The sequence below is a fragment of the Pseudopipra pipra genome, chromosome 15, assembly GCF_036250125.1.
Source record: "Pseudopipra pipra isolate bDixPip1 chromosome 15, bDixPip1.hap1, whole genome shotgun sequence".
Lineage (NCBI taxonomy): Eukaryota > Metazoa > Chordata > Aves > Passeriformes > Pipridae > Pseudopipra > Pseudopipra pipra.
In genome coordinates this window covers 5205952-5232880 of record NC_087563.1, presented here as the reverse complement: position 1 = coordinate 5232880, position 26929 = coordinate 5205952, and the positions used below count along the sequence as shown (strand labels likewise).

Here is a 26929-nt window from a genome sequence, read left to right as displayed (position 1 = left end):
TGTCCCCAATGGTGAGATACCTTGCACTTAAGTAACACTTGCAGACCTGCCCATCCAACAAAGCCTCGCTGTCCTCTGTGTTCAGCTTCTGTTAATTGTAAGACACGTTAGCAAAATATGGCAAAAATCTCAGCTGAGATTTAGTTCAGTAAATTTTGATTGTATGTGTGTGTTTGTGAACTGCCCTGTAACCTATTCGTGTGTGAGAGGCTTCTGACTTCCCTTGTTACAGCCACCCAAGGATCTGTGCTCCCCAGCAGAGACCCAAAAGCACTAGTTAGGATCAAGTGGAGAGTTTTCAGGCACCGTGCAAGTTTTTCCCATGCAGTTCCTCAGCTGCTGTTTTCTGACTTTGAGACCCCTGCTATTCCTGTCTCGGGCATCTCTTGAGGAGAGGTTGTCAGCTGTGATGGATTGTGCATTCATTCTGTAATGGGGGCAAGGAAGCACTGGGGAATAGGCCCAACGCACTCGTTTCGCTTGTGGCTCGGGTTGAACTTGAACCTATTTCTCCAGAGGAATAGCAGAAGAACTTTAAATTATTATGTTTCTAGTCTTTTAAGTAACTGTTATTTTATGAATAATAATTGAGATCAGTAAGATCAATTTCTGGTGTTCCTGGAGTTCTACTGCATGATCAAGAAGCAATAACTAGTAAAGAACTGTGAGTCTCAGCTGAGTAACATTTAATACAGAGTAAGAGTGCAATAATGTTTAATTATTTTTTAATTTTTTGGGGGAATACATTTATTCTTTTCAAGTCATCTGGGTTACTCATGTATATGCACCCACAGGTATAAAGCACTAAACCTCTTTTGCTTCATTCAAATATTGTGGTGCATTAAAACAATGTTCAGACCATGTGAAATAAAAAACAGGTGTGCAGATAGGTCTTTGAATATAAATGCTATGAAATTAAATTATGCTAAGATTTATTAGGTACCTTTTGTTTTGTCATGTCTGTGATTCATTAGGCCTGACTTGGAAATTACATTGATGTTGCTCAAGACTAAGTGTACTGGAATAGCCAGGGTTACATCTTTGTTCACCTCATGAGTGGATGGAAAGGAAACTTTGAACATTTCTACTGCTATAATACAATGGTCTATGTGCAGAAATGTGCTCTTAGGGTTTATTTACTCATGTTTTTCATTATATAACAGAGTGATTTTCATATGAAAAGAGGTTGGCCTACTACAGACAAACATGATATCACTATATCCTGACAAAGCAAAATCATAGTTTGATGAGTTCATTTTGAATGACAATAATTTAGGGTTTACTAAGCATGACAACTCGGAAAATTAAAATATGGAAATATTCTGAATCCTGTTTACTTTTACAACCTTTCCATCTTTTTGAGTTGCTTGGGGAATACCGAATTTTCTCACAAGCAAGCAGTGCTTATTTTCCAGACCTTAACTGGGAAGGTGCAGTAGGAATTGAGGAAAATGATGGATCATTAATCTGCATATTTCTCACTTTAAGAAGGAATACCATGGAGTAAAGGGATAAGTGAAAAATCTCATTCTGCACTGCCTATTGGCAGACACTGAGTTGTGCCTCAGGGAGATCTGTAGCACACAAAGACACCAGAGGTCTCTCCCTTTAAAAAATACAAGGTCAAGAGTGACAGGAGCACAAAGATAAGACAAAGAGCTTCCAGAGCTTGGAAACCATTGTCCATTAGGCTGAACTCTGAATGGAGTGGGTTTATGGCCAGAAAGAGAGAGGACTGATCAAAGAGGAATGTGGGGACACTACTGAGTCTTAGAGAACGTTCAAGAAAATTTTGCATGTAAGTTTTTTCATTTTTCTGTGGATTTTTTTTTACCTTTTGGGACTTCTTAAAATAAGATGTGATTCATTCTGGCAACCTCTATCTTATGTAAGTCTTAGGCTGATCCTTGACAGCTCTACCACCTGGAGTGATGAACCAGTTCTCTGCCTTTGTTCTTAATGGGCAATGCAGGTTTCGCTTCCAGGTGCTTTCACTCTCTGTACGTGTGTGTGTGTTGCTAGGTTGGGAGTGAGAGGTTATTATTTTTTACCTAAATCTCAAAGGTTTTACTTCTAAATTTATTGTTTCTGAATTCTTGTGTTTTAGAGATTATAAATACACAATTCACTATTCTGAGTTAGTAGATGTTAGTGTTAAATGGACCAGATAAATTCTGACAAGCTCAGTGTTTGAAAATCAGGTATCAGAGACAAGAACTTAGCAAATATGCTTAAATGTTGAGGGGATAAAAAGCAAACATGTAAAAATAACTCCTACAAAACATACATAAGTGCTCTGTAAAATGTAATTTATGAATATACCATGCAGATAAAATGGCACCTCTTTGTGTTTTAAATCTTCAGGGATGTGTTTGTTTCCAAAGGTTTATCTACAAACCAAATGTAGACCTCTGGAAACATCTTTGAGTAAACTGGCTAGTTTGGAAAATATTTTGATGATTAGCTGTGGTTGTGGCCGAGTATCACAACTGAGCTGTCTGGTGAACATCCTATGGAGATAATGTGGCCAGTACTGTAATATCAGAAGAAAATGTGTTGTTGGGAAGGCAAAGCCACAAAGATTATTTAGTTGTAGGTTCAGAATAGAAAAGAAAAATAGAAAAAAAAAAGGAAACAGCCACAAATTCACCAGCCCAAATTTCTCCTCTGACACACACGTGTTCAACGTCTGAATGGATCCCCGTATTTCTAATTAAATGGGCTTCAACTTATTCCTTTGCTGGAGGCATTTTTGTTTGATTAACAGAACAAAAGGTTAATCATATAAATTTGCCATCTCATAGCGTTGTGAAGCAGGAGAGAATGGGTTTCTCCTCGTTCTCCCTGCTCGGCTGCCAGTCAGCTTTGCTGGCTGCGGTGCAAACACGGAGCTTTCCCCTCAGGCCCCCGTGACACACTTTGCTCGACTTATTCTTGGTAGAAGGTGAACGTTCCTCGTGTCTGTGACTCGAGCTGTCTTAGTGGAAGTTTGTAGCTCACCTAATGGATGTGTGAGCTGGGCAGGAGATTCTCGGGCTCTGTGAGGGATAGAGCAGACATGCAAATCCCTGCCCCGTTAGGAAGGAGCTCTAATTGCTCCTCCACCTAATGTGCATCTATGATTAAAACACAGAGCAGTGAAGTTATTAATGAAACCATGGTGTGCTTGGAAGCAGATGGATCATGGGGGTTTTTTAATACCATGTTAATAAGATCTCTTGTAATTCCTTGTCTGAATTTACCTGGTAATTATAAGGTAACAACTATAATTCTCTTGGACAGACTATTAGTTATGATTTCCTTATCTCTCCTTTGTAAGGACTGGTGCACACTAGAAGCAGCAGGTTTTCATCTCTGCAAGTGACCTACATTTATGCTTGCAATGAAATAAAAAAAATTGCAACTTTGAATAGATTCACTGAGAGTATAAACCACAAAAGTCTGATTCTCCTCTGTGACTTGTTTTCATTTTGGGGCTTTGAAATTCACTTAATCTTTATGCACTCTTGGCTTTCGGGGCTGGTCCAGCTGAACTTGGTGCCTGTGCATGGTGTGGGAATTGCTGACAGCACAAACATGCCCCGAGCTGCTCCTCTGCCTCCATCCCCAGCCCTGTCACAGCCCCAGCACAGATGTCTCTGCTCCATGGGCACAGCCTGTATGAGCTGCAACTTGGTGGTGTTTGAGCTTGGTGAGGGATTTTTCCATTTTGTTTGCAGTACTGAAAAGGAAAATTATTTTTTTGAGATAAGACTAAAAAAGCCTTTTAAAATGGTTGTTTTGGCAAAACAGAAAAAAAAAAAAAAGTTGTAACCAAATAAAACATTTGTATATTTTCAAGGAATTCTTAAGCATTCCCTAGAAGTAAATTTTGAGCAGTTTCTCAGCAAAACATCCTTTTCGGGTTCATGCCTGGTATTTTTTAACATACCAGAAGCTTTAATGTTTTGGGTTTTTTCATAATAGAAAGAAATGGTAAATTCAGCATCAATGTGAAATCTGGCAAATGCCCTGTTCACACAAAATGTCTCTTGATTTTATTCACTGTTCTGAGATGTCTGCTTAGTCCATAGATATGTCCAGGGGAAGATGGAAAAGCTGCCTTGCTCCCCAGCTGCTTTTGTCAGAAAGGTTAAACTCTGCATAGATTGTGTGCTGAGAGCTTCTCAGGAGTTGGGAATAGATGGATTCTGGGGATGGGAGATGTTTTGCTTTGTTTTCTTTGGGTTTAGGAGTACTTATGTGAATAGATCACATATAAATGGATTCCCTGTATTCAGAGATTATCTGAGTGATGGCTCAAGCACTGTAAATGGCAGTTCCTGTGAGAAGTCTTTTGCCTTTCCTATCCCTCCCATTCAGTCTCTGAACACTTAGCAGGTGGCCACTGCTGGGCTATTTGTGACCACACCAGCTCTGCTACATTTGCTTGGAATTGGATGCAAAATATCTGCTAATGTGGTGTGGATCTGACACTGCAGAGGTGAACAATTCTAAGGATGCCCATAATTATATTTATTTTCTGCCCCTAAATTGACAGTGAATCCTCTCAGACACTTCTTTACATAACTGGAAATGCTGTTCTCTGTGGTATATATGTTTGCACACAACCTGTGTAAGCAGGAAGAGTGCTGATGGTGGGCATAAAGAAAGGGAATAAAAACAGCTTGGTGGCCTTTTCTCTCTGTCACCACTGCTCTGCATTGTGAGAATGCCGTGGGGATAATATGATGAAAGTGTGGAGATGTTTGCAGGTAGCTTCTGTTGATACAAGGTGAAGATGCACATAAATCCACTGGCTGAACGATTCAAACCTGTCAAGTCTCATGCATTATGCACAGGACTTATTCAATTAGCCCTGCCACTGTGCCTGTAACTCATGCGCTTGCAGGGGGGTTGCCTTGGCCTTGCTCCCACTCCACAGTTTATGTTCCAGGTGCAGCTGCACAGCCTCTGCCATGGGCCACACAGTCCTGCCTCTGTCATGGGATTGACTGGAGAGGCCATGAGCAGGTGCTGTGAGCAGCCAAACTTTCCCTGAGTGGGACTGTGCGTGGCCCAGGATTTTGAGGTCAAAGCATTGGCAAAGCCCTGGGTTTGTCAGAAAAGTCTAATCAACACAATGAAGACAGAGGCTGTGCAATGGCTTCAAACTGAAAGAGGGTAGGTTTAGATTTGATGTTAGGAAGAAATTCATCTCTGTGAGAGTGGTGAGGCCCTGGCACAGGTTGCCCAGAGAAACTGTGGCTGCCCCATCCCTGGGAGTGTCCAAGGCCAGGTTGGATGTGGCTCTGAACAACCTGGTCTAGTGGATGGTGTCCCTGCCCATGGCAGGGGGTTGGAACAAGATGAGCTTCGAGGTCCCTTCCAACCCAAACCATTCTGAGATTCTATTATTCTAATCTGTTGATTTGAATAAGTTGTACTAAACACAAAGTAATTGCATTACAATGTGATTAGTGTACATAGGGCTAAAGCTGATTTTATAATCAGCGTATAAATTACCACCTATAATTTAAACTCAGAGCTGGTATTTGCAGCAGTGCTTTGTTTCCCAGGATGTGTCCCCCCCACAACGTGTGAGTCGGAAAGTGGTGCCTGATGCCAGAGTCTGAACGGAATGCTTGTTGTGATCGCCTGGTTTGTAAAGCATTTTGCCTTTTGTGTTTCGGTAATTTAGAAGATCTGATAACTGCACAAAAAAACCTAAGACAGATGTGTGTGAGTCACCAGGCGTGCTTGTTTGTTTGGGATTTTTTTTTTTGTCGCTGTCGTTGCCCTTTTTTTTTTTTTCTTCAATTTTTTTGCATATTCTCATTCCTCTGAGCCAAGTCGCTTTTTTTTTACGGTGTTCTGCACTGAGATGACCGCTGTCTCCCGCCCTTGTGTCCGCAGCGATGCATCTCCTGGGGCTGAACTGGCAGCTGCAGCCGGCCGAGGGACCGACCTTCAACAACGGGCTGCGGCCGCCGCGCCCGCCCGGCGACGACGGCCCGGCGACGGCCCCTGCCGGCAGAGGTGGGTCCAGACCCGCGGGGTCCGCGCGAAATCTCCCTGAAAACAGGCTGGTTTTGTCATTCGGTTTGGCCCCTCGCTGCATCAGTGCGCAGAGTCATGTGATTTCTGGAAGCTGATGGCTGGTGAGGATGTGCCCGCCCGGATGATGCTGAAGAAGGGCTTAGTCGTTAAAGTGTGCTTTTTGTACTGTGTAGAGGTCCTGCTTCCAGGTGTGGTTAGAGATCTCAAAGGGAGAGGAAGCTGAGGGAGCTGGGCTTGTTCAACCTCGAGAAGAGGCAACTGAGAACTTATTAATTCTTATAAATGTCTGAAGGGAGATGTCAGAGGATGGGCTGGGCTCTGCTCAGTGATGCTGAGCAATAGCACAAGAGGTAACAGGCAGAAACTGATACACGGGAAGTTCCACCTGAACATGAGGAAGAATTTCTTTCCTGTGCAGTGACCGAGCACTGGAACAGATTGCCCAGAGAGGCTGTGGAGTCTCCCTCACTGGAGATATTCCAGACCTGTCTGGATGCAGCCCTGCGCCATGTGCTCTGGAATGACACTGCTGGGGCAGGGAGGTTGGACCAGGTGACCCACTGTGGTCCCTTCCAGCCTGTGATTCTGTGAAAAGCTTGATTTAGTAGAAGGGAAGTCAAGAACTTTGGCTTGCAGCTACAACGGCATCCCTGTTTCTTCTTTCTGAGACGAATTCTAATATCAAACATCAAGGACAGCAGAATTTGACCCATAGTAAACAGTCTGTCCTGTGGTATTAGTATGAGCAATGCAGGCAACAAATGGGTTCTTTTTCTCTGAGAGAAAAACTGTATTCCAGTGGAGGATGGCAAAGACAGTGCAATCTGAAGAAAAAATAAGAACCAGAAATACTTCCTTAAGCTAAGAAAGGGTATGTTAAAAATATAGAGAAATTACATGTCACGAAAAAGACTTTAATCACCTAAATTGAATGCTTTTTACTGGGTTCAAGGGTTTTCTTCGCTACACCACAGTAAGGCTTTCTCTGGTCATTACAAAAATTGCAATGAGAAGGCAGAACAGAATGTTTGAATAAGTCAAAGCACCTCCCAGACCTTGGTGTGCTGTGATGGTGGGATGGTGTGACTGAGCACTCACTTTCAGTCAACAGAAGAGTTCTGTTCAGGACTGAGCAGCATCTTGCTCTCAGGACCTGTGGTCTGTGTTAAACTTGCTAATTGCCAAGCAAGTGTTAGAAACAAGTGCTGACACAGGATACTTGCATGAGATGTACTGGGGGGGAAAAATCAGTTCAAATACAGCTGGGCAAGGAAGCTGAGTTATTCTTTTATGGGCTTGATCATTTCATGGATTTGCTTTTATTTCCAAAAAAATGCTGCTGCACCTCAGCTTCTTCCTGTTTTTTGTGGAGGGGCTGGCTTTGGCTTCGTCATCATGAAAGTCTTTTTAGGCAAGTGTTCGTTGGTTTGGCTTTCATCTCTGACAGGCTGTAGGTCAAACTGGATGAACAGCACATCCCTGAGTGCAAGGCAGAATGTGTATATTACTGCTGAGCTTCCTCCAGATCGTGCACAGGTGAGAGACCCTATGGTTCTAGGCAGGAACCTGAACAGCTCAGGTCTGCAATTATGGTCACTTAGCAGGCAACTGCAGTGTTTAACACACTTCCCAATTCCCTCCCCTGCAGCTTTTTGTTGCCATCTCTGTGCAAAGATAGGGCAGCAGGATTATTGAATTGGAATGTGCTCATCTGCCTGGGGCACTTCAGTGCAAATTCTGCCGGTTTATCCCGGCCCCACTCTAATTAGCTTTGCACATTTGAAGAGGTGGAGATGCTGCTCTTTTGGGAGTGGTAACCTCCTGTAGAGGAGACAAGGAGACAGAACTGCTGGTTATGTCTTAAATTGCTGCAGTTAGCATGTTGGAAAAGTTTACTTCTTGTTCTTCTGACATTTTGTAGAAGGTTGCTGAAATGTTGATAACCTGGGGGAATGGGGAAGAACAATATTTAGGCAAGTAATCTTCCACAGTGGAATAAAATGAATGACAGGTTTGGATGAACACAAGGAATAAGGAAAAGACAAATTCTTAGAGCTGGGAAGGGTAAAAAGTTTTTCTACCTCACCTTTCCTTTTATTATGTCCAAGTTAATATTGCTATCCCAGCAGTTTTTAGGAAAGCCTCTGACAGCTTTTAACACAACAACCATTTCAGGGCTCTGGCTGTGGAGAGTGACCTTTCTATAATTGACACAACTCAGGATGAAGCCATTCTTTTCAAAACATGGGTCTCCCAAAGAAACCTTTAACCCCTAGTCTGAGAAGGGCCACTTAAACACAAGCTGTGCCTACTCAGCAAGCAAGGCATTTTAAAGTAGAGCAATTTGAAAGGAGGAAAGAAAAAAATAGCAGGTATTCAGTTTGATCTGCTTGTTCCTTATTAAGAGACTAAATTCTGGTACAAAATAATAAAACTGCAATTTCAGATGAATGTAAATTACTTTATTACTGCATATTCCTACCTGAATGAAAACAAAATTCACTATTAAGATAACACAGTTTCAGGGGTTTTGTAATTACACACTACATCTCACTAAAACTGGATATGTCTGAAAGGAGGAGGCAAGTGCAATGGGCAGAAAAATCCTCAGTGCTGCTGTAAAACTGCAAGTGAAGTCCACCATGCTGTGGAAGTTGTGCTGAACTAGGGGCTGAGATTAAGAGACAAAAGTAAAGAGAAGTTTCTCTCTTTATACAAATTATAACACAGTATCTCTTCATGGTGTGTAAAAACAAAAAAATTGACACTGCCATGGAGTTGCTACAGGGACGAGGTAGATTGTAATGTCATTTAAAAAAGCTTTCTGAGAGTGAAGCCCATTTGTCTCTTAGAGTTTGTAAGGATAATGTTAGAATTTTGGTGTAATAAATCTAAGTTGGGGGAAAACAGAGGCATGTTTGGGAATAATTGCTTCTTGACAAAGAAGTGAATTAGATGACCTTATGGGATTTTTCTGTGCCTGGATTCTGTTAATCTATCCTAGAAATGTTTTCTGCATTGAAAATTATGTAGGTTAGACACACGTTGCCATAAAATATGTGACTATGTGCTGTTTCCTTTCTAATTGACAGAATATACCATGAAAATCAACTTAAACCATGTCAGAGGACACCTAAGATAACCTACCATTTATGTGGAAATATCCAAACTAACTCCAGCTGCAAATCCACATAAAGAAAGCTTTGATGGAGAGTTTTTTGTTTAGGAAATATTGTCTTTGGTGTGCTCACAGATTTAGCAGATTTGCTAGTAATTAAAAAATGGCTTAGTAGTTTATCTTGATTATTTGCTATAGTAATGTTCTGTGAAGCTGAAAAACACAGTTAGAGATTGAGGTCTCTGATCCTGGAAATCCTCATTTTAAAAGACACCAAAGATAATTGTGGGCAATTGTGGACCTGAGAGATCACTTTATGTACAATAAATATACTAATTGGAAAAAGTAGATATGAATTTGTGTTCTGATACTCATGTAATTGAGGGTTTGTGTCTCATTGGACCAACCAGCTTGATCCAAGTTCATGGTCAGTTTGAGATGTTGCACTAAACCTACCACAAGGTGTGTGGATTTCAAAAACACAATTACAGGTAATTAAAGTATTGAGGTGTCATGAAGAATACTAGTTTCCAGATAACAAGTTCAGCATTGGAAATATAATGGCAATAATGAAACAAAGGAAGTTAAATTTGCTGTTAAATTTGATAACATCTTTCTTACTTGAGATGAGAGAGGAGAAAAACAGATTCCTACTGATCAAGCAGAAATTTTCCTTGGATAAATGTGGAAAGCTGAGCTCAGCAGTCATTGTGTAGCTGTACAGGTTGTCTTCAGCCCTCTCCAAATGATGTTGAGAGCTCTGCCAGACGCAGCTGCGAGTCACATTTTGGTTTGCACACAGAAATTAATAGTTAAGCTATTTTATTAGCAATGCAGCAGACAGGCAATGTTAAAGGAATAACAAAATGATGCAATGGGAGGATCTGCCACCCTTATATACTGATGATTTGGGGTTCAGATGTGAAAAGAACCGTTCCTGACTCGACTGCCTGAGGCACTGGTGCTACCCCCAACTGTGCTCCTGCTGAAACCTACTCAGCAGACAGTGTAAGGACTAAGGAACAGCTGGAGAGAACTCTTTGTCATGTTGTAAAAGATAAACTCATACCTCATTAACAATGTAAACAACATGAATCTTTGGGTTTCCACTATTTCCTCTCAGAGGCTTTGAAACAGATGATCAAAATGTAATAACAATCAATGTACTTTAAATGTCACTTCTGTTACCTTCATTCAATTTAATCAAGACATGCCATCATTTTCCAGGTGGATTAATCTTATTAAGTAGTTATGAGGCTAATGTAATGTAGATCTTAATTAACACATTAGCAAGCAGAACTATTAATATGGACCTTATGAAGGCTTGCAGATGTGGTCGTCTGAAAATACACCAGGCTCAAGAGCTGTCACAGCAAAAGCAAAGTGTTTGGCTAAATTCAGCAGAAGAGAAGAGGAGTTTTAGGTGTTGATCATGTTAATGGTGATAGTATAAGTTGCAGTGTTCAAAGGTAGGTGATAAAGTGCATTATAAACCATCAGAGATTATTGTTATGCTCAGGTAGAAAATAACACTAGTATATATTTATTCTTTATGGAATGCAGTGAACTAACAGATCTTGATTTTATATCAGTTGTACTTTGCTTTGGATTCTGAAAACAATGGATCTTGTGAACACCTGCTCACATGAATGTGAAGATGTGCCTAAATTTTTAGGTGTATCAGGATACTAAAGCATGATGCTTAATTCCACCTACAGGGCCCCATTGTTTGGCTGCAGCAGGGGGCTTAACAGACACTCCCTTTGAAAATTTTCTTTCCTCAAGCCACAACAGAAATTTGGGATGCTGACCTGACAACCTGAGATTTTGATTTTGTATCAGAAGCTGTTTTACTGGGCTCCTGAAATCTCATACAAATTCAGAAGCTTCCTTCCTCCTCACTTCACAGAACAGAGTTCATTGGTACCTCAGCATCTTCAGATGTGCCATAGCAGCTCCTCCAGACAAACTCCCATTGCCTGGCTTTTTAGTTCATTATAGCTGTGGGAATTTGTTTTGCAGTAGCAGTCAATCTATTGTACACATTTCAGAAAGAATCTGTTTTCACTTGAGTCCTAGGGCACTTATGTGGTAGTAGTAAATAATTTGAAGCATAAGTTCATATAGGGAGTCATCAGCATGGTAATAGTGCATAGCACTGATTTTTCCACTGAATATATTTATATAGAAAAGACATTTTCTACTTTTTTTTTTTAATTTGTCTTTCTGGAATGACAACAAATGTCTGGTCATATAAGTAGCTACCTGAGGAAAAAAATTAAACTGTCATTGAGAACCACAGTCATTTTCACACATTCTTTTTTGGCAAAAAGTCAGTAGGGTGTAGTTTTATATTGAATGGTTTCCTTTACACAGCTGTACCATAAATTTCTTCAGAATTCCAAGTCATCTGTGAAAAATCCCTGGCTGTATAACAAACAACAATAGAAAAATGAATTAGATAAAAAGATAAGGAAAGCTATGTCTGCAGCAGTGATTTATAAGAAATACACAACTACAGGAAAAGAAGTGGAAGAGAATTCTCTTTAACCAACACTGGTGATATTTATTCCTTGTGTTTAATTTGAGGTTGTCCACGTGATCTTGGTAGTTCATTATGGATCCACTGGAATGGTTATTCTGCGAGATATTTTCCAAGAGTGTTCTCAAGGTGCAGTTTACAGTCACCCCTGTGATGAAGGCACAGTCACAGCCCTGGAGTTAATTGCTGTTCCAGTGTGATGTCTGTGGCGTGACACTGCTGGTAGCCAGATTTCGTTTTTATTTTTAATTTTAGCTGCAGTGTGGGATACTGTAGTTATAAATACTCAAGTATATCTGGTTTCAGTGTAAATACAGCTCTGCCTCCCAAGCTGACACTGCTTGACATCAGTTAAATTAAAGGCTGACTGGGCATGTCCCATCCACTGCCACCTTGAATCTGACCTCCAGCTCACAGATGAGACCTGCTGACAACTTAGCAGGGGGAGCTTGCATTGCTGTTGTCATGTATTGCCTCTCTGATAGCTTCAAAGGCAAATATACTTGAATGCTAAAGCAGTCTTTTCAAATGTATATGCCAAAATAGTAATTCAACTGGGTAAATAACACAGCAGTTTAAATGAATAAGAGTTATTTAGTTGATGAATATATGTTTGACTGAGTGATTGAAATGGCTCCCCTGGGTAAGATGAAGTAGTATGCTTTTAAAACTCTTTTGTAGATGTTTACAGAGAGGAAATGACAGGGAAAAAAAAATCAAGTGTCCATGGGGTTATGAGATAAACAGATGAAACTTTACAACAGTCACCCACAGCAGAGAGAATGATCTTGGGATTCATTTGTTCTCAGTAGTGTGAGTTGTTGGGGTTAGTCTTTCTTCCCAGATTTGTCAGTTTGTCACATCTGTAACTTCACTTAAATGCAGTTGATGTTCTTTGAATGTGATCTGCACTGGTCCATCAAAATGGAAAAGCTTCTAAAAATAGCTGGAGGGGAGTGAGTCAGGTGGCAAGATACATTCTCTGCATTAGGAGGTGAGGACCGAAGGGAGCTATAAAAAAAGTTTGAGTCTGTAGAGACAGGGTTTGCCAGTGAAGCTGTTAGTAGAAATAAAAGGCATTGCAAATACAAAAGCCAGGATGATGGTCTGCTTTTCAGGTTAAAAAAAATAAACTTAAGCCTGTTAACTAAGGAAAGAGATTCAGTGGTCATACCTACTTTGCATTTCCTTTCTGTATTTCTAACCTGGGGGAGAGGGAACATGAAAGGGCCGATGTTGAGACACCTTCTTTAGTATTTTTATGTTACTGCTCTGCATTCCTCATCTTCAAGGTGAGAATTTTTAATAATTCTGTCATTGTTAATAATTCTGTTTTACAAGCAGTCATCTGAGAACACCAAGGCCATGACCAACTCAGGTGCACTGGCAGCATCAAAGCAAGGAGTAGAACCAAGATGCTGTCACTAATTTTGTGTCTCGTATCAACATGAATAGCTCAGCAGGAATTTATAAGAGTATGATTCAATAATGCATAATCTTAGAGCTCGGATACATTCCTGGACTTAAAACTTTTTAAGTTGTTAGTTAAACTTGCAAAGATGAGACCTAGATTTTGGCACAACTTCAAGCATTTCTAAATTGTGTTATTTCAGCATTGTAATGTAGCACCATAAAACCAGGATGTCATGTATTAAATTCTCAAAAGCAAAAGAAAAGGATCCCTTTCAGGATGCCAGAGGTGAGGCAGCAGCTGTTTGTCACAGATGTGGCACAGGCTGGATACAGGGCAGATACAGAGGATGCTGTACTACAAAAATACAACTTGAAAAGAGTCACCCATCTGTTCCATTCTTTATTGTGTGTTAAGTACATCTTGATCATCCAACCTGCTCTTAATATCCTCTGCTGTGTTGAGCCCCTGTCAGAGTTCTCTTCCCAGGTAAATTTTCCTGAGACACTGAAATGTTCCAGGAGGAGTGGTTTGGAGAACTAGAAACCAGGCCATTTATGTTTTAGAGCAAAACAAAAAGAGCATCTCTGAGGAAATGCTTCCAAAGATAATATCAAATCTGAACTGAATCATTTCAGTATTAGGAACCTGAATTTTCTCTCTAGGCTGACTGATAACTACAAATTGTCTTAGCTGTTGTTTTCACCAGTTTCTAAGATGATAGCTTCAAAATTTTAATGAGAAATATAAAGAAATGCTATTTTTCTAAAAAATCTTTGGTCAGTGAAGTTTGACATCCGATATATATTTTTATCTTTGCATGCTGAAGTAGTGTGAATGTAACTCTGGTTCTCCTGAATGCTTGAACATAATAGTTTTAGCTTATTTGATGTATTTGAGTTTTCAAAAATGTCCTTTCCCAGACAGAAAAACCATACAGAATTTTGGAAATCCAAAGGATGTTAAGGTTGAATTTGAACAAAAATACTAAAACTTGAGTCTCCATTAGAATTAAAAGTTGTAATTCTAGGGAATATATACTCAACAAATTTGGAAGCAATACAATTAGCAAAAGTCATTGATGGTGGTGTTTTGGAGCTGCTTAAAGAGCCAATGAAACCATAACTGCCAATAGGGACTATGGTGGCCTTACCATTTGCATGCACAGTAAATTTGCTGCACTGACTAATAATAATAATAACTACTGGAAATAGCTTTTTTTTTTTTGGACTGTTTGGATATACTGGTGCTGAAGGACAAGGTTCTTTGAGTGTGTCAAGGAGCCCTTGTCAGATTAGATAGAGCTGATGTTCCTCAAGGTATGCACAGTTGGCTTCCAAAGAAATGATTTACAGTATGCTTTTTAAGAATGTTAAAAAAATTCATCATTTATTACCATAACTTGGAATTGTGGAGTAAGGTTGTAGTTAAAGGGGATGAAGGAGCCCTCAGTTCTAGGCTGACTTCCCAGCCCTGCCAGTGATTCCAGTGTAGCAGGTGATTTTTCTGTGCTCTGTGCCTGGTTTTCCTGTCCATGTGGGTAAGGACTCATTTAAATTCTAGTGAGATGGTGCTCGACTGCACTGAGATTGGAACTTTGAGATATCCTCTGTTGCAGTAATCCATTAGAAATGACATCCTGTAGGTTTTATGAAACAGTACATGTTTGAATCTGGTTTCTATCTGTGCTCTTGGGCGGCTCTAAAAGCACATTCCTTGACGTTCTCAGCCATTTTTCCTTTCTTTGCAGCATCTTTCTTGTTTCAGCATCTCCTCCTTTCTCTTTCTTTGTTAGTGCTGTGATGTTCTTGCAGACCCATTAACATAGAAAATGAAAAAACAAACAAGTTGCCGAAAACTGTAGAGCAGTTGGTATTCAGAGCATTCTTTTACCATTTCAAAACACTGCCAACATAATATCTGTTTCATTATGTACAAGAGTAAGTGCTGCTAACATAGATAATTTGGAGTCTAAAATTGAAACAGTGCTTTTGCAGCTCTCTCAATTAAAGATAGTCAAGACAGAAAAGCTGTTATGTACTTACCTGCTGGAATTATATGTTATTCCGTGCCATCCTGTTACATTCATACAGTGCTGGAATATATTTCAACAGTAACTTGCCAGTTATGGAAAATACCATTGCACCATGAAAGAAAAGCACCAAGTAAACATTGAGCTTTTTGCAGATGCCCTCAGGTTGTATCAGAGGTATCATTACCATCCAGTGTATCTTAATAGTGATATTAATGATGCCTTTAAATTTCTGTGATTGCTGACAGTTATTTTCTGTGGTTTTCTGGTCGTTATAGTGTCTGTTGTAAGAATTTTTGAATGCATTTCTGGCCGTGTTGTTTGAGAATACAGAACACAGAATCAAAGCACTACTCATTCCATGTATTACACTCTGTGTTTAAAATACATGTAGCCTCAGAACCTGTTCAGAAGGGATTTGCACCATGTTTTAAAGGTTCACTGTTTCATGGGCTGGAAGCCAGAGCACTCAACCAGAAAGGTCTTGTATCTTGTCTTCAGTAATGCATGATGAAGAACCAACAAATGATGGATTTTAACTAACCACAGCACAAAGGAGAAGGACTTGTAGGTGGACCTTGCCTCAGGCAGAGAGAACTTAAAAGGCACTGCACTGAGTTGTGCTTTCTTTCAAGGAGAAGATGCATGTTAGAGTTCAGAAATTGTCCTCTAAACCCTTTTCTGTGCATTGCATTTCTTCTGTCCACTCTTTTGTCCTACTTTGGTGAATGAAACAGTGGTAATAAAAATTTGCAATTGGTTAATATAGATTGAATTCACCCCTTCAGTTCACCTTTCTGGTAAATTTTTTGTACTCTGGTTGTGTAAAGGACGCAATTGAAAAGAGCACAGGGAGATTCACATGTGCTTGATTGACTCTCTACTGTTACTATATTTGATCAGGAAGAAGCAATTGCAGAATTAAAGAGTTTGAGGGCTTAGAAGATTGCAGATGTTCCACAAAAAAAAAAGAAAAAAAAAAAAGTTTACCGAGTTCTTACTTCAAATATAAGGCCCAAATTCTTCCATACTGGTTGAAACAGCAGGCAGATTGCATCAGAATAAGAAAGTTACAGTTTGATTTAAGAGGTGTCAATGCCACAGATGTTCATCTTGAATGAATAAAACTTACCTGTATTATAAGCAGCTCTCTCATTTGATTTGTATTTGCTTTTATTTTATAGGACCATGGGTCAGTAGGAATAGCAGCATAGATAGTGGAGAAACAGAAGTTGGACACAGGGTCACCCAGGAGGTGCCCCCCGGAGTTTTTTGGCGGTCTCAGATCCATATCAGCCAGCCACAGTTCCTGAAGTTCAACATATCCTTAGGGAAGGATGCTCTTTTTGGTGTTTATATAAGAAGAGGACTCCCACCATCACATGCCCAGGTACTTTATCGATGTGTTCGTTGGCTTTAAATGTCAAAATGCAAAAAGTTTAGAGCATCTGTGTTAAAGTTGATGTTTATGGAACTCAAGTTTAGGGATTCCTGTGAATTACTTTGTAATGTGATATTTGACTGAACACCCTGATATTAACATTTCTAGGTTGTTACATACCTCAACAATACATTGATAAAAGTGATCTTTTTAAGATCACTTGAAGCAGGGTTTCAAGTCTCTGATAAAATCTGGCACCAACAGGGGACAAAACCACCCAGTTATACACCAGTCAAAATGATGGGTGGTGTTGGTCAAGCTCCTGTTATCACAGCCCTGTGTGCAGTGGGAGTGCCTGCACAGCCAGACGTGTTAACATGGAATTTTCTATCTTCAGAGAAGTTTTAATCTCCACAGGCAGTTTGAGTGCCATCCCTGGGGGATGCAAAAGATCTTACCATCTCTGCCACCCAGGCACATTAGAGAACATGAAACAGTGGCCACATGTTTGAGAGCTTTCATTAAACCCCTTTTCCTTCAAGGACACTATTTAGATATATCATCTGACTCAGACATGGGGCAAGTCTTGCAGTTGGGAAACCCAATTCTTCTTGATTTCTAACCAGCCTCAGGGATGAGAACTCAGTAACACCACGTTTTTACAGTGACCCTGTAGTACAGAGCTGAGGGCTGTAAGTAAGGCAGTTGTAAAGTTAAGTATCTTTTTCTTCTAGGCTGTGCAGTGGATGTTTTAATTTCTTTGCTATGAGAAGGTATAGTGATATTTTCTGTTACAGAGAGAGTTTCTTTATTATACTGAAAATTCATTAATGTGAATGGAAAGATTCCCATTTAGTTAAATTAGAACTATATGAGAAATAATATATTTGCAGTTACACATGCTAAAGGGAAAAAATCTCCATTCTTTAGAGTGGAAGGGAAGCAGAAATAACCACCTTTTGGAAAAAGAACCCCTTCCTTCATGTATATCCTTGCTACTACAAATCAGTTCTTCATTCAGAAACTCTCAGCTAAAATTAAATGCTTTATTTAGTATATGATTTCCAAAAAGCAATGATTCCATGATTCCTTTTGGGAAAGCCTCATTTAACATTTCTAGATGCCTTGCCCTGATTTACAAAGGACTGCTTCTACTTTTTTATTATTAGTTTTTGGCAAAGCAAGCTGCAGTTTGCATAGATGGTTAAAATACATGATCCCAGCTAAAAACCCAGAGGCTTTAACATAATTGCATTGCTCCATATTGCCATGTAGGGAAAGTAATGCTGCCTGTAAAGAGATATCAGCCCTGGGTGATCTGTGTCCATGTGCATGCACAAACTCATGGTACAAACAGTGAGCCAATTAATTTTCTGGGGAAAACTACTCTTAAATTATCTGAATTTTGGATCTGCTTCCCAATGTCAGGCAAATTTATGGAATTCTTCTGCATTGCCTCTTGTTTCTTGGTGTTTATTCTTTCCTGTAGTCCTGATTGGGGACCAAAATCTTTGATCGGAGCTGTGAAGAAAGGAGTGAGGGGGTTTGCGTGGGTTTATGTCCTCTGCTTCTAAGAATTTGTGAAGAAGGAGCTTTGGCTATTCAAAATCCACCAACTTACTATATAGTATGCTCTTTAAAATGTTCCCTGAGTTGCTGAATGGATATATCTGACTGGTGAGGAATCAGGATCAGCAGCCCACAACCCGAGGAGGGGAGGGCATGTGGTCACTTTTCCATGTAACTAGACATTAACATGCAGCATCCCAAAATTTGTGAAAAAGACTAGATAAATAGGGGAAATTGCAGAGGACTCTTGAGTGATTTTAAGCCATTTTCAGACAGCCATGCAACACAAAAAATACCCACAGAGAATATATTCCAGGGTGGGAGCATTTCTTAAGAATGTTTTGGCTGTAATGCTTCAATCTGTTGTCTTGAGGGTGAAAGTATGTCTGTGGATCTTCAGCTGTTGCAATGAGGTAATGGCATAATTCACTGAGCATGTCTCATTTAATTCAGAATTTTGGCACTCACTTCCCCTACTCTATCATGAAAAACACGACCATTTAGTTGAGGAAAACAAACAAAAGTAGAAATCATGAAGTGAATATTACTTAAAGCAACCAAAGCTACAAAGCAATCATCAAGATTTGCTATAAATACAGGTTAATTATAATTTTTTGACTACAACATGGTGGAGGTAAGCCTGTACCTTTTATAAGAAATCCAGTGGGAAGTAACTGGTAGTCACAATTTTTTTTTCTTTTTAATTCAAGGTGAACTTTATATTGCAATATGATCAAATGTATTTGTTCTAGGTTTCATTATGTTCTCATCTGAGAAGGCTGTGATCAGGCAAAGTTTTGGTTTTTTTCTTTCACTCCACATCCATAGAATATAAATTTCATGACCTTTCTGATAAATTAAATAATGAGAAATACCAACTGTGTTTCCTCCTGAGCTGGATTTCTCCTCAGAGAAGCTGCTTTCCAGTCTTTAGACCAAGTTCCAAACCTCTTCTATAAATAGGGTTACTGAAATCCACTAGTATAATCTGCAGTAGAAACTGGTCTACATCTGGTCTGAATCTGCAGTACCAACCAGTATAAACTTTCCCACATTCGTGCAGGGTCCTGCTGCTTGTTAACAGGATGGCACAGCAGAAGATTCCTTGGCATTTCTGCCCAGCAATCAAAATTCAGTCAAGCTGCTACCAAGAGAAATAATTTTAGGGAAAAAAAGGCAAGCTGTTACAGACCTGAGTTAGTGAAAAGAAGCCTTGTTCTGACAGAAGGGAGCACAAAGCTTTTGTATTAATGAAAATAGTCTGAAGTTGACACCAGGCGATATTTTAAAATTGAAATTTAAAATCCTTGTTTCTGTAGGTTGGGGACATGAGCTCTAAAGCAGTGAAACAGCTACACTTGACAGTTCATCACTGATCAGTGCTGATATGTCAAGCCAAGTAAAATCCTTTGTGGGAGCAAGTCAATAATCAGCAAATTAGGTACATGATTAACCTGAGACAACAAGATGCAGTTCCTGTGTGAGAGCCCTGCTGAGATTTAACCTTCTCAGTATTACTGTTTAGCAAATATTCCAAATGTCTGGTTTAGTCAGTCAAGCTGATGTAGCTGTAAACTTGTCTGGAAGCAGCCTCATGTGCCATGTGCACAGGGAGTGGGGCTCTAGAGGAGCAGTAAAAATGCAGGTTTGAGTGACAGGCAGGCTGCAAACAGGAATGCAGTGCTTTTGAGCAAAATCCTCCCAGCCTGTGTAGTACTGTGTGGAAATACCAGAATGCTCGTTGCAGGCTTGAATGATCATTAGGAATTTAGTAGAAGAGAGTCATATTAATAGAATTGATAACATATAGAAAATGAACAGTAAATGCCAAATAATGCACAAAGTGACTCTGCAGAGATTACAGTAATTATGAGGTTGCTGCATGTTGGTAGAACGTTCCAAATGATGCATGAAATAAAGTAACCTTACAGGAACATCCCTGGAATGTCTGGAGAAGGCAGGGCATGGAGCTGTGCTGTTTTCATGGCCAGCAGAGTGTGGTACGCTTACAAATTTTTCACGTCAAAACGAAAACTGTTTTCATTCAGAAGAGAAAATGGCTTTATTTGAAACAACTTGAAGAGCTGGGGAGCTTCAGTGTTACCTTGGGTTTTAGCCAGTGCTCAAACACACTCAGGTGCTCTGACCACCTCCTGTCTGTGAGTGCTGTGCTGCGCTGCCCTGGTCAGCTTGTGTCACGTCCAAATGTGGAAACAAACTGCTTGGCTGTCATGGAGGGTATCAGATGTTTCATGGCTGTATTTTAATTAATAATTACCAACTGGATTTTATGAAGAACTAATTTTAAAGCACTTTGCAAACAAGTTTCCCTGACATATGTTTTCTTGGCTGCTTAGATCCTGCAGGGCTTTGGCATAAAGGCAGATAAGAGCCACAATGCCAAATGTGCTCTCCCCCTCCATTTGGATATGCATCCATTATTAAGACAAGAGCTCTGAGAAATCCTTCTCTTCCATTCCTGATTTCAAATAGGCATGAAAATAGTTTCAAATCTAAGAAAGGCCCTGAAGGTTGTGCAGGCTCTCTGCATTTTCAGCCTTGACCCCTGTGAGCTCTCTCTGCACTGCAGTGTTCACAAGTTCACCGTGTCTGTGAAACTGGGCTCAGTGGATCTGTGCTGGATGGATGACCCTGTGCAGTGGAGTCACAACTGCATATGTAAAGTTCCAAAACTGTTTTTCTGACTCCCCGTGGTTACTGGAAAAAGAAAGTTCTTATTAGCCTATGAATAAAATGCACCGAAAGCACTGAATGGAGAAATTATAAAAACAAATTGCCCAGAAAGAACTTAGTATGAGATTTTAGGTTTGTAAATAAAAGTAAGCAGTAGGGTTTCGATATGCTGGGTAGTAAAAATAAACAAACTCACCGAGAGTGTGAATTTGGAATTTGTTTAGTGAGGTAGGTTGGCAAGTCACTTGCTTATATGGGGCTTTAATCATAGTAAGTACTCCCTGCTGCAAAATTGAACTCTGATGATGTAGTCATTTGGGATTTCTGCTGCATGTTGTTCCTGAGCAGTTTTTGCCATTTTTGTGTGACTTTCAGCATGAAACCATGAAATATAAAGGATCATTAAAAAAAAGGGAAAAAAAGTCAAAAGTCATTGAAACATCCAAATTACTTCAGAGATTTGGGTTGGTTTGACACATGCATTCCCTAATTCGTGTGATTTAGCAGTCTCTTCCCTAGCAGTTGTGTTGTGTGTGTTAGATTAAGAATTCCACAGTTGCTTCTTAATGATCATGAAACTACTTGCCTTCTTTTCCTAGATGGGTCTTCTAATCTATTCATATATGCCAATAAGTAGCTTTAAAGCAAGACTGATATCTTCAGCACAACATTATATAAAAGTAATTAATCTCTCAAGTGTGGTAAATCAGAAAATCAACAGGGCCAGGAGAAGCAAAATGATGATTCAGCCAACCATGTGAAGAAATCTGATCGGGTTATGAATTCACAGTGCCATCTCAGTGGCTCTTCAGTCAGGGATTTTCAATTTTGGGGTACATATACCTGGTCCTTGCTGACACATTAAGATTAGTACACCCAGGGAACCACCAGCAGATCATTATCTTTTTTTTTTTCCCCCTCTCAGTCCTGAGGAATCCAAAGAGGCATAAAAATGTATAGTTACATTCTGTATCAGTTTGCACCGGTACTTAACCATTCATAGAGTTATTCAGGTTTAGTCGTTTTTTTGCCTGAGCATTAAATTATTTTTCATAGTTTGATCAAAGAGGGGCAAGGCCAGCCTTAACTGTACCAGAGTTAAAATCACAGCCTTACAGGGAGTCGTGCCAAGGGATCTGCTCTCACTGGGTCACACCCCGTCATCGTGAAAAGAGATTGTGCAGCTCAAACTACTTCAAGCAGCTTCAGGCTGAACACTCTTCCCCTTCGATCTGGCCAACTGCTGAGCCTTCTCCACTCCATGAGGTGGAATCAGCATCAAACAGAGGGGAGGCAGAGGAACCTGCCAGCACAAGCAGGGACGAACAGCGTGTTGCCAGTGAGAAATGTCAGCTTTTATTGCTGCTTCCTTAGTTGACCCTTTGTGAGCGATTGTTCTGAAGAGCACAATTTCTTTTCCCCAAGATGTTGCCCGAGTAATAACATTTCCCAAGGAGGTGATGAGTCTGTCCTTAACCTCTGACTGTTAGACAGTGGGTTTTAGCAGTGTTTCCAAATGTCATTGATTTAAGAGATAGAGATATGTGTGTTTGATACCTCAGATCCTCTGAAAATTACTGACGTCCCAGAATTCTCTAAATCTCTGGTGTGCTTTGGCTTAAATGTACTAATTTGGCTGATTTACCTTCCCCTGTAAAAATGCCATGTGAGAAAAGGCTCAAGTGGATGGCAATCTGATATTAACAGGATGGTGACACTTTTTATTCCACTTCTCTTGCACTGTCCCATGTTTAAAGGCATAGGAAAGAGTGGATAATGTGATGATAGCTTTTAGCTTTAGTAGGTTTGGGCTCAAATTCCTCCTCCCTGCCACAGATTTCCTTTGTGGCTACATATATTGGTGTAAGATCCACATGTTTACTAGGAAGCCAATAGAACTTCCATATATTTCCCATTGTTATAAGGCCAAGTGTATTGCTGGTATATAACTTAAAAATTTTCAGCTGGCGAGGTGAGCTTTTATATCCCAGTTTTAGACAGATGTGAGACATGGCACTAAAGTGTTAAATCCATTCAGTCTCTTCCACTAGAAGGGAGAATCTTCATTATTTTATTGCATATTGTATATTATTTGCTAGGACTCGCTGTTAATGAGTGGAGTGCTGGGTACAAGACATCCCCCTGTGGATGTTTATTCTGTTTAGGATGCAAAATTACAGTTTTCTGTTTAAACTGAAAGCAAGGGAAGGTTGATGTTTTCTCATAGCTGTTGCAAGCACAGCCTGTATGTGTTAGAGATAACGGAGGGAAATGTAATGAAGCTACTGGCAAGCAAGCACATGCTATTACTGTATTTTATTGAACACATACATCTTTCTTTAGACATGTCTATCTATCTCTATCTACTCCTACACAGATAAATGTGTCTAAAACAAGATGTGTTTTCATAGGGGACTTGTTATACAACTATCAAAAGATTAGATATATTGTTTTTGTTGTTTCTTAAGGGCTTCCCTTAGATAGGGACTATGAGAGCCACTCAGTTGAGCATTAGCATCAGCTTGAGAGCTCCAGAATCACAGACAATAAAGACAGAAAAAAAGCCTATTAGGAAAGCTAGTCCAGCTGCTTTGTTATGCAGAGTTATTCCCTGTTGTAGACTAACCAATATTTCTTCCAGTCCTGTTTAATTGTGGCATCTCCATTGGGAGGCTATTTACTGAGCTTAATAGATGGGAAACTTATCTGACATTCATCTTAAATTTCTTTCTTTCTTTTTTTAGTTCCATGCCATTAATGGTGCCATCCCTCTTATACTCTAAATAATCACTTGCTCTGTTTGATCCCTTTTCCAAAGATTAATGCAGTGTTCTACCATACTTGGAAACCATCCAACCAGAAATTCTCAGTTTTCCTTAATATAAGTTCAATTCCTTCAGCCACTTGATTTGTGTTATTCCTTTCCATGCTCCCTCTGGTTATTGTGCCATACTTGCCCCTGATTGTTCCACAAACAACCTCAGGTAAGCAACTTTGACTCTGTGATGTAAAACTTGAGCAGTGTATTTTTATCAGGTGCTGAGTTACCCAAACTTAGACACACATTTCCTGTTTGTGCTATTCCTGTTCCACGTTCCGGGGGCTTCCGTTCAGTGGTGTGTCTGGAGCTACATCTCAGATGTCTGCTCCTGTTGCAGCAAGAATTTGTTGTAGGTGATTGCTTAGAAAAGGGTGTGTGTGTCTCCAAGGCTGAACATTTTCAGCTTTGAAAGCTGGAACCTAAAAGTAACGGGTCAAATCATAGATTTCAAATTTTTTCTCAAAAACCATCCTGTTAAGCAGTACCATTTATACATTTTTTGGTCACCTATACAGAAGAAAGCTGCATAATTCACAGAATGTGTGTTCCATGGTCAACTGGTAAATGTTAGTTTCACGTTGACCCGTCTTTCAGAAATACCATTTTATAACAAGGTAGAGGAGACTTTGAGCTGAAATACCATTGTGCATTCAGCTCTGTTTGTTTGGGGGTTGGTTTGTTTGTGGTGTTTTGTTTTGTTTTGTTCTTTTTTTTCCCCCTTTTTTTTCCCCTGCAGTATGATTTCATGGAACGCTTGGATGGCAAAGAGAAATGGAGTGTGGTGGAGTCCCCCCGGGAACGTCGGAGCATTCAGACCCTTGTGCAGAACGAGGCCGTGTTTGTCCAGTACCTGGACGTGGGTTTGTGGCACCTGGCATTTTACAACGATGGCAAGGACAAGGAAGTGGTTTCTTTCAGTACAGTCATTTTGGGTAGGTGTTTCCACCAGCTGAGCGTTTTTCCTTTCTGTTTGCACTTTCCCTCACTCAAAGTTGTAATACTTTCTTGCAATCTTCTGTTTGTTGTTTGTCCTTATGTTATGTTGTGCTTTTTTTTTCCCTCAACACTACTCTTGACAAAGAGCAAATTTTTAATTGCTGATTTCCCTCTTAAGATTTTAGCATTTCCATACATCTTGAGTCTAGTTTTGGAACACAAGGCTCAGATAAGTTCAGTCTGGTTTGAAGCATTCCCCAGTTAATATTCCTCTCCCTTATCTGTCATTTTTATACCTCTTATTTGCTTCTCTGAAGAAGCTTCTTTACACCAGGTGGAATAGGATCCAACAGGAGAGCTGTTTAATCTTAGTAGAAAGACAGCTCAAGAAAACGATACCTGCAAATGAGGTTATTGTTTGCAGCCACCCTAGAGATTAATTGAGTCAGTTAATTAGCTGTATTGCTGTCTTACAGCTTACCACTCACCTAATAGTGAGTCGTCTCCTCAACATGGTGGAATCAAGAGCCAAACATCTTGCCTGCAGTTTTGTTAGAAGAATAGGGTTACATTTATTTGAAAATCAAAGTGAGTGTAAATTCTCCAGGCTTTATTGGATTTGTTGAACTTTGAAGCACTTAATGAACTTTGCTGACTGTCTTGTCACAGAGGCATAACAATTTCTGAGATAGTCTGTCTTATATTCTGCCCTGGCTGGTGAAGTGTTGAATGGCACTGTATTGTATAAATTCCTGTTAGTTCAGGGAAAGAGAAGCTGCAAAAAGTACAAGTCAGTTTTTAAACTTTAAACTGAATAGTCAGAGGTATTTTCCAACCTTACCTGATTAATAATATGAAGTTAATTTTTTTCCCTTTTACACTAGTATAAAATTCAGTTTGTTGGCTTAAGTCCCAAGAAGGGTGTAGGTGGATAGTCAATACTGTCATTAAGTATGAACATAATTATTTCTGTTAACCTCAGTTAAGATGAAGAAATTATTGTTTTTTCATAGCTTATATGTGGCTTTGTAAGAGTTAAGGTGCTATACATGTTGATATATATATATAGAGAGAGAGATTTGCATATTTGCCCATAGAAGGCTTTTTCTGCTTCTCCAAAACCAACATTTGTGCTTGTATCTTGTTATGCCCCCGTTATGATAACCTTAGGATATCATAAAGTTATCCCTTATGCCCTTAAAAGAGTTGTCTGGTCTAGGCTACAGCTTTCAAGATCATCAAAGGTCTAACAGTCAGGTAGACTACTTGGTAGTGCAATGATAGTAATTGGAATGAAATCCAGAGAAAAGTATAGTGTTTTATCTGGTTCAGAGGTGGTTCTACACACACCCACATCAGACACTTCATAATCAAAGGATCTGAGACAGCTGAATGTCTCTCTGGTGTGGAAGAGAAGAAAAAATAACAGAAATTGTGTTAACTCCCAGACAATACTAAATTTACCATGATTTTGAATACATAGAAGAATGCTTTTGTGTGCCATGAAGCAAAATAATGCATAAATCTATAAACAAGCTCCTTCATGAGACAAATTGATATCTTTGAGCATTACATTTCAATTTTTCTCTTCGTTGTTTACATGAATCATTTCAGGAGGCCAAGCTGATGACATCTCTTTGAGAATTTGCTTTAGACATTTTGTATTTGGTGTCCTGCAACTGTGAAATTAGATTTAAAGTTGTACTTGAGTCCTTTTGTTCTTTGAAGTTTAATTTGACAAAAAATACTCTGTATGTTTCTGCTGGTTCCAAATCCAAATTTTATTTTCTGTCTTGTACAGATGCTCTTGGTTTGGTGTCTGGGACTGACAGAGCCATTTAGTTTGAAGCCACAACAACAGGGAGTAACAGTGAAGTGTAACAACTGCCCAATTAGATTTTTGCTCCGATAATTCAGTGTTGAAAATATGTTCCACTGAAATCCAACAGCTTTCAAATTAAAATGATTTTAAGAATTCATTTCAAAATTGGAATTTTATTTCTAGGTTGTTATTATGCAAAGTAGTTATGTATTATCCAAATAATAACAGAAATCATGGAAAATTAGTGTGTTGGTACAGCTGAAATGTTACCAGGCTGATGTACCTATTCTCCTCATATTATTGAAGTCATCACTTCAGTCAGTCACTCTAATGTTAAACTTTGTCCTCAGATTTTACAGAATTTTCCTTCATCCTCTTGCAGAGCTACTTGCACCTTTTTAATTCATTTTTTTTTTTTTTAGGATCAAGTGTATTTGCCAGAAGAAAAGAGCTCCTTTCTGTCACGTTCAGCAGATATTTTTGTCAGTTTAATTAATGAGCCTTTAAATGTCTGTAGAAGGCAAAGAATATACAGTCCTTGGGATAATCAGTGTCCCATGGCAG

The 26929-nt window shown here is 39.6% G+C and overlaps 1 protein-coding gene across 21 annotated transcripts in view; it reads left to right on the top strand.

The window, feature by feature from the left end:
* TENM2 (teneurin transmembrane protein 2) overlaps positions 1–26929 on the top strand; it is a 1078265-nt gene that overhangs the window by 947024 nt on the left and 104312 nt on the right. For 17 of the 21 annotated variants that reach the window (XM_064671589.1, XM_064671588.1, XM_064671590.1 and 14 more), the window contains 3 exons: positions 5896–6018; positions 16327–16532; positions 24344–24539. In XM_064671589.1, coding sequence (XP_064527659.1) covers positions 5896–6018; positions 16327–16532; positions 24344–24539 — 525 coding nt within the window. Of the gene's footprint in view, positions 1–5895; positions 6019–16326; positions 16533–21826; positions 23771–24343; positions 24540–26929 lie in introns of those variants that run through there. The other 4 variants (XM_064671607.1, XM_064671606.1, XM_064671604.1 and 1 more) reach the window with 2 other exon arrangements.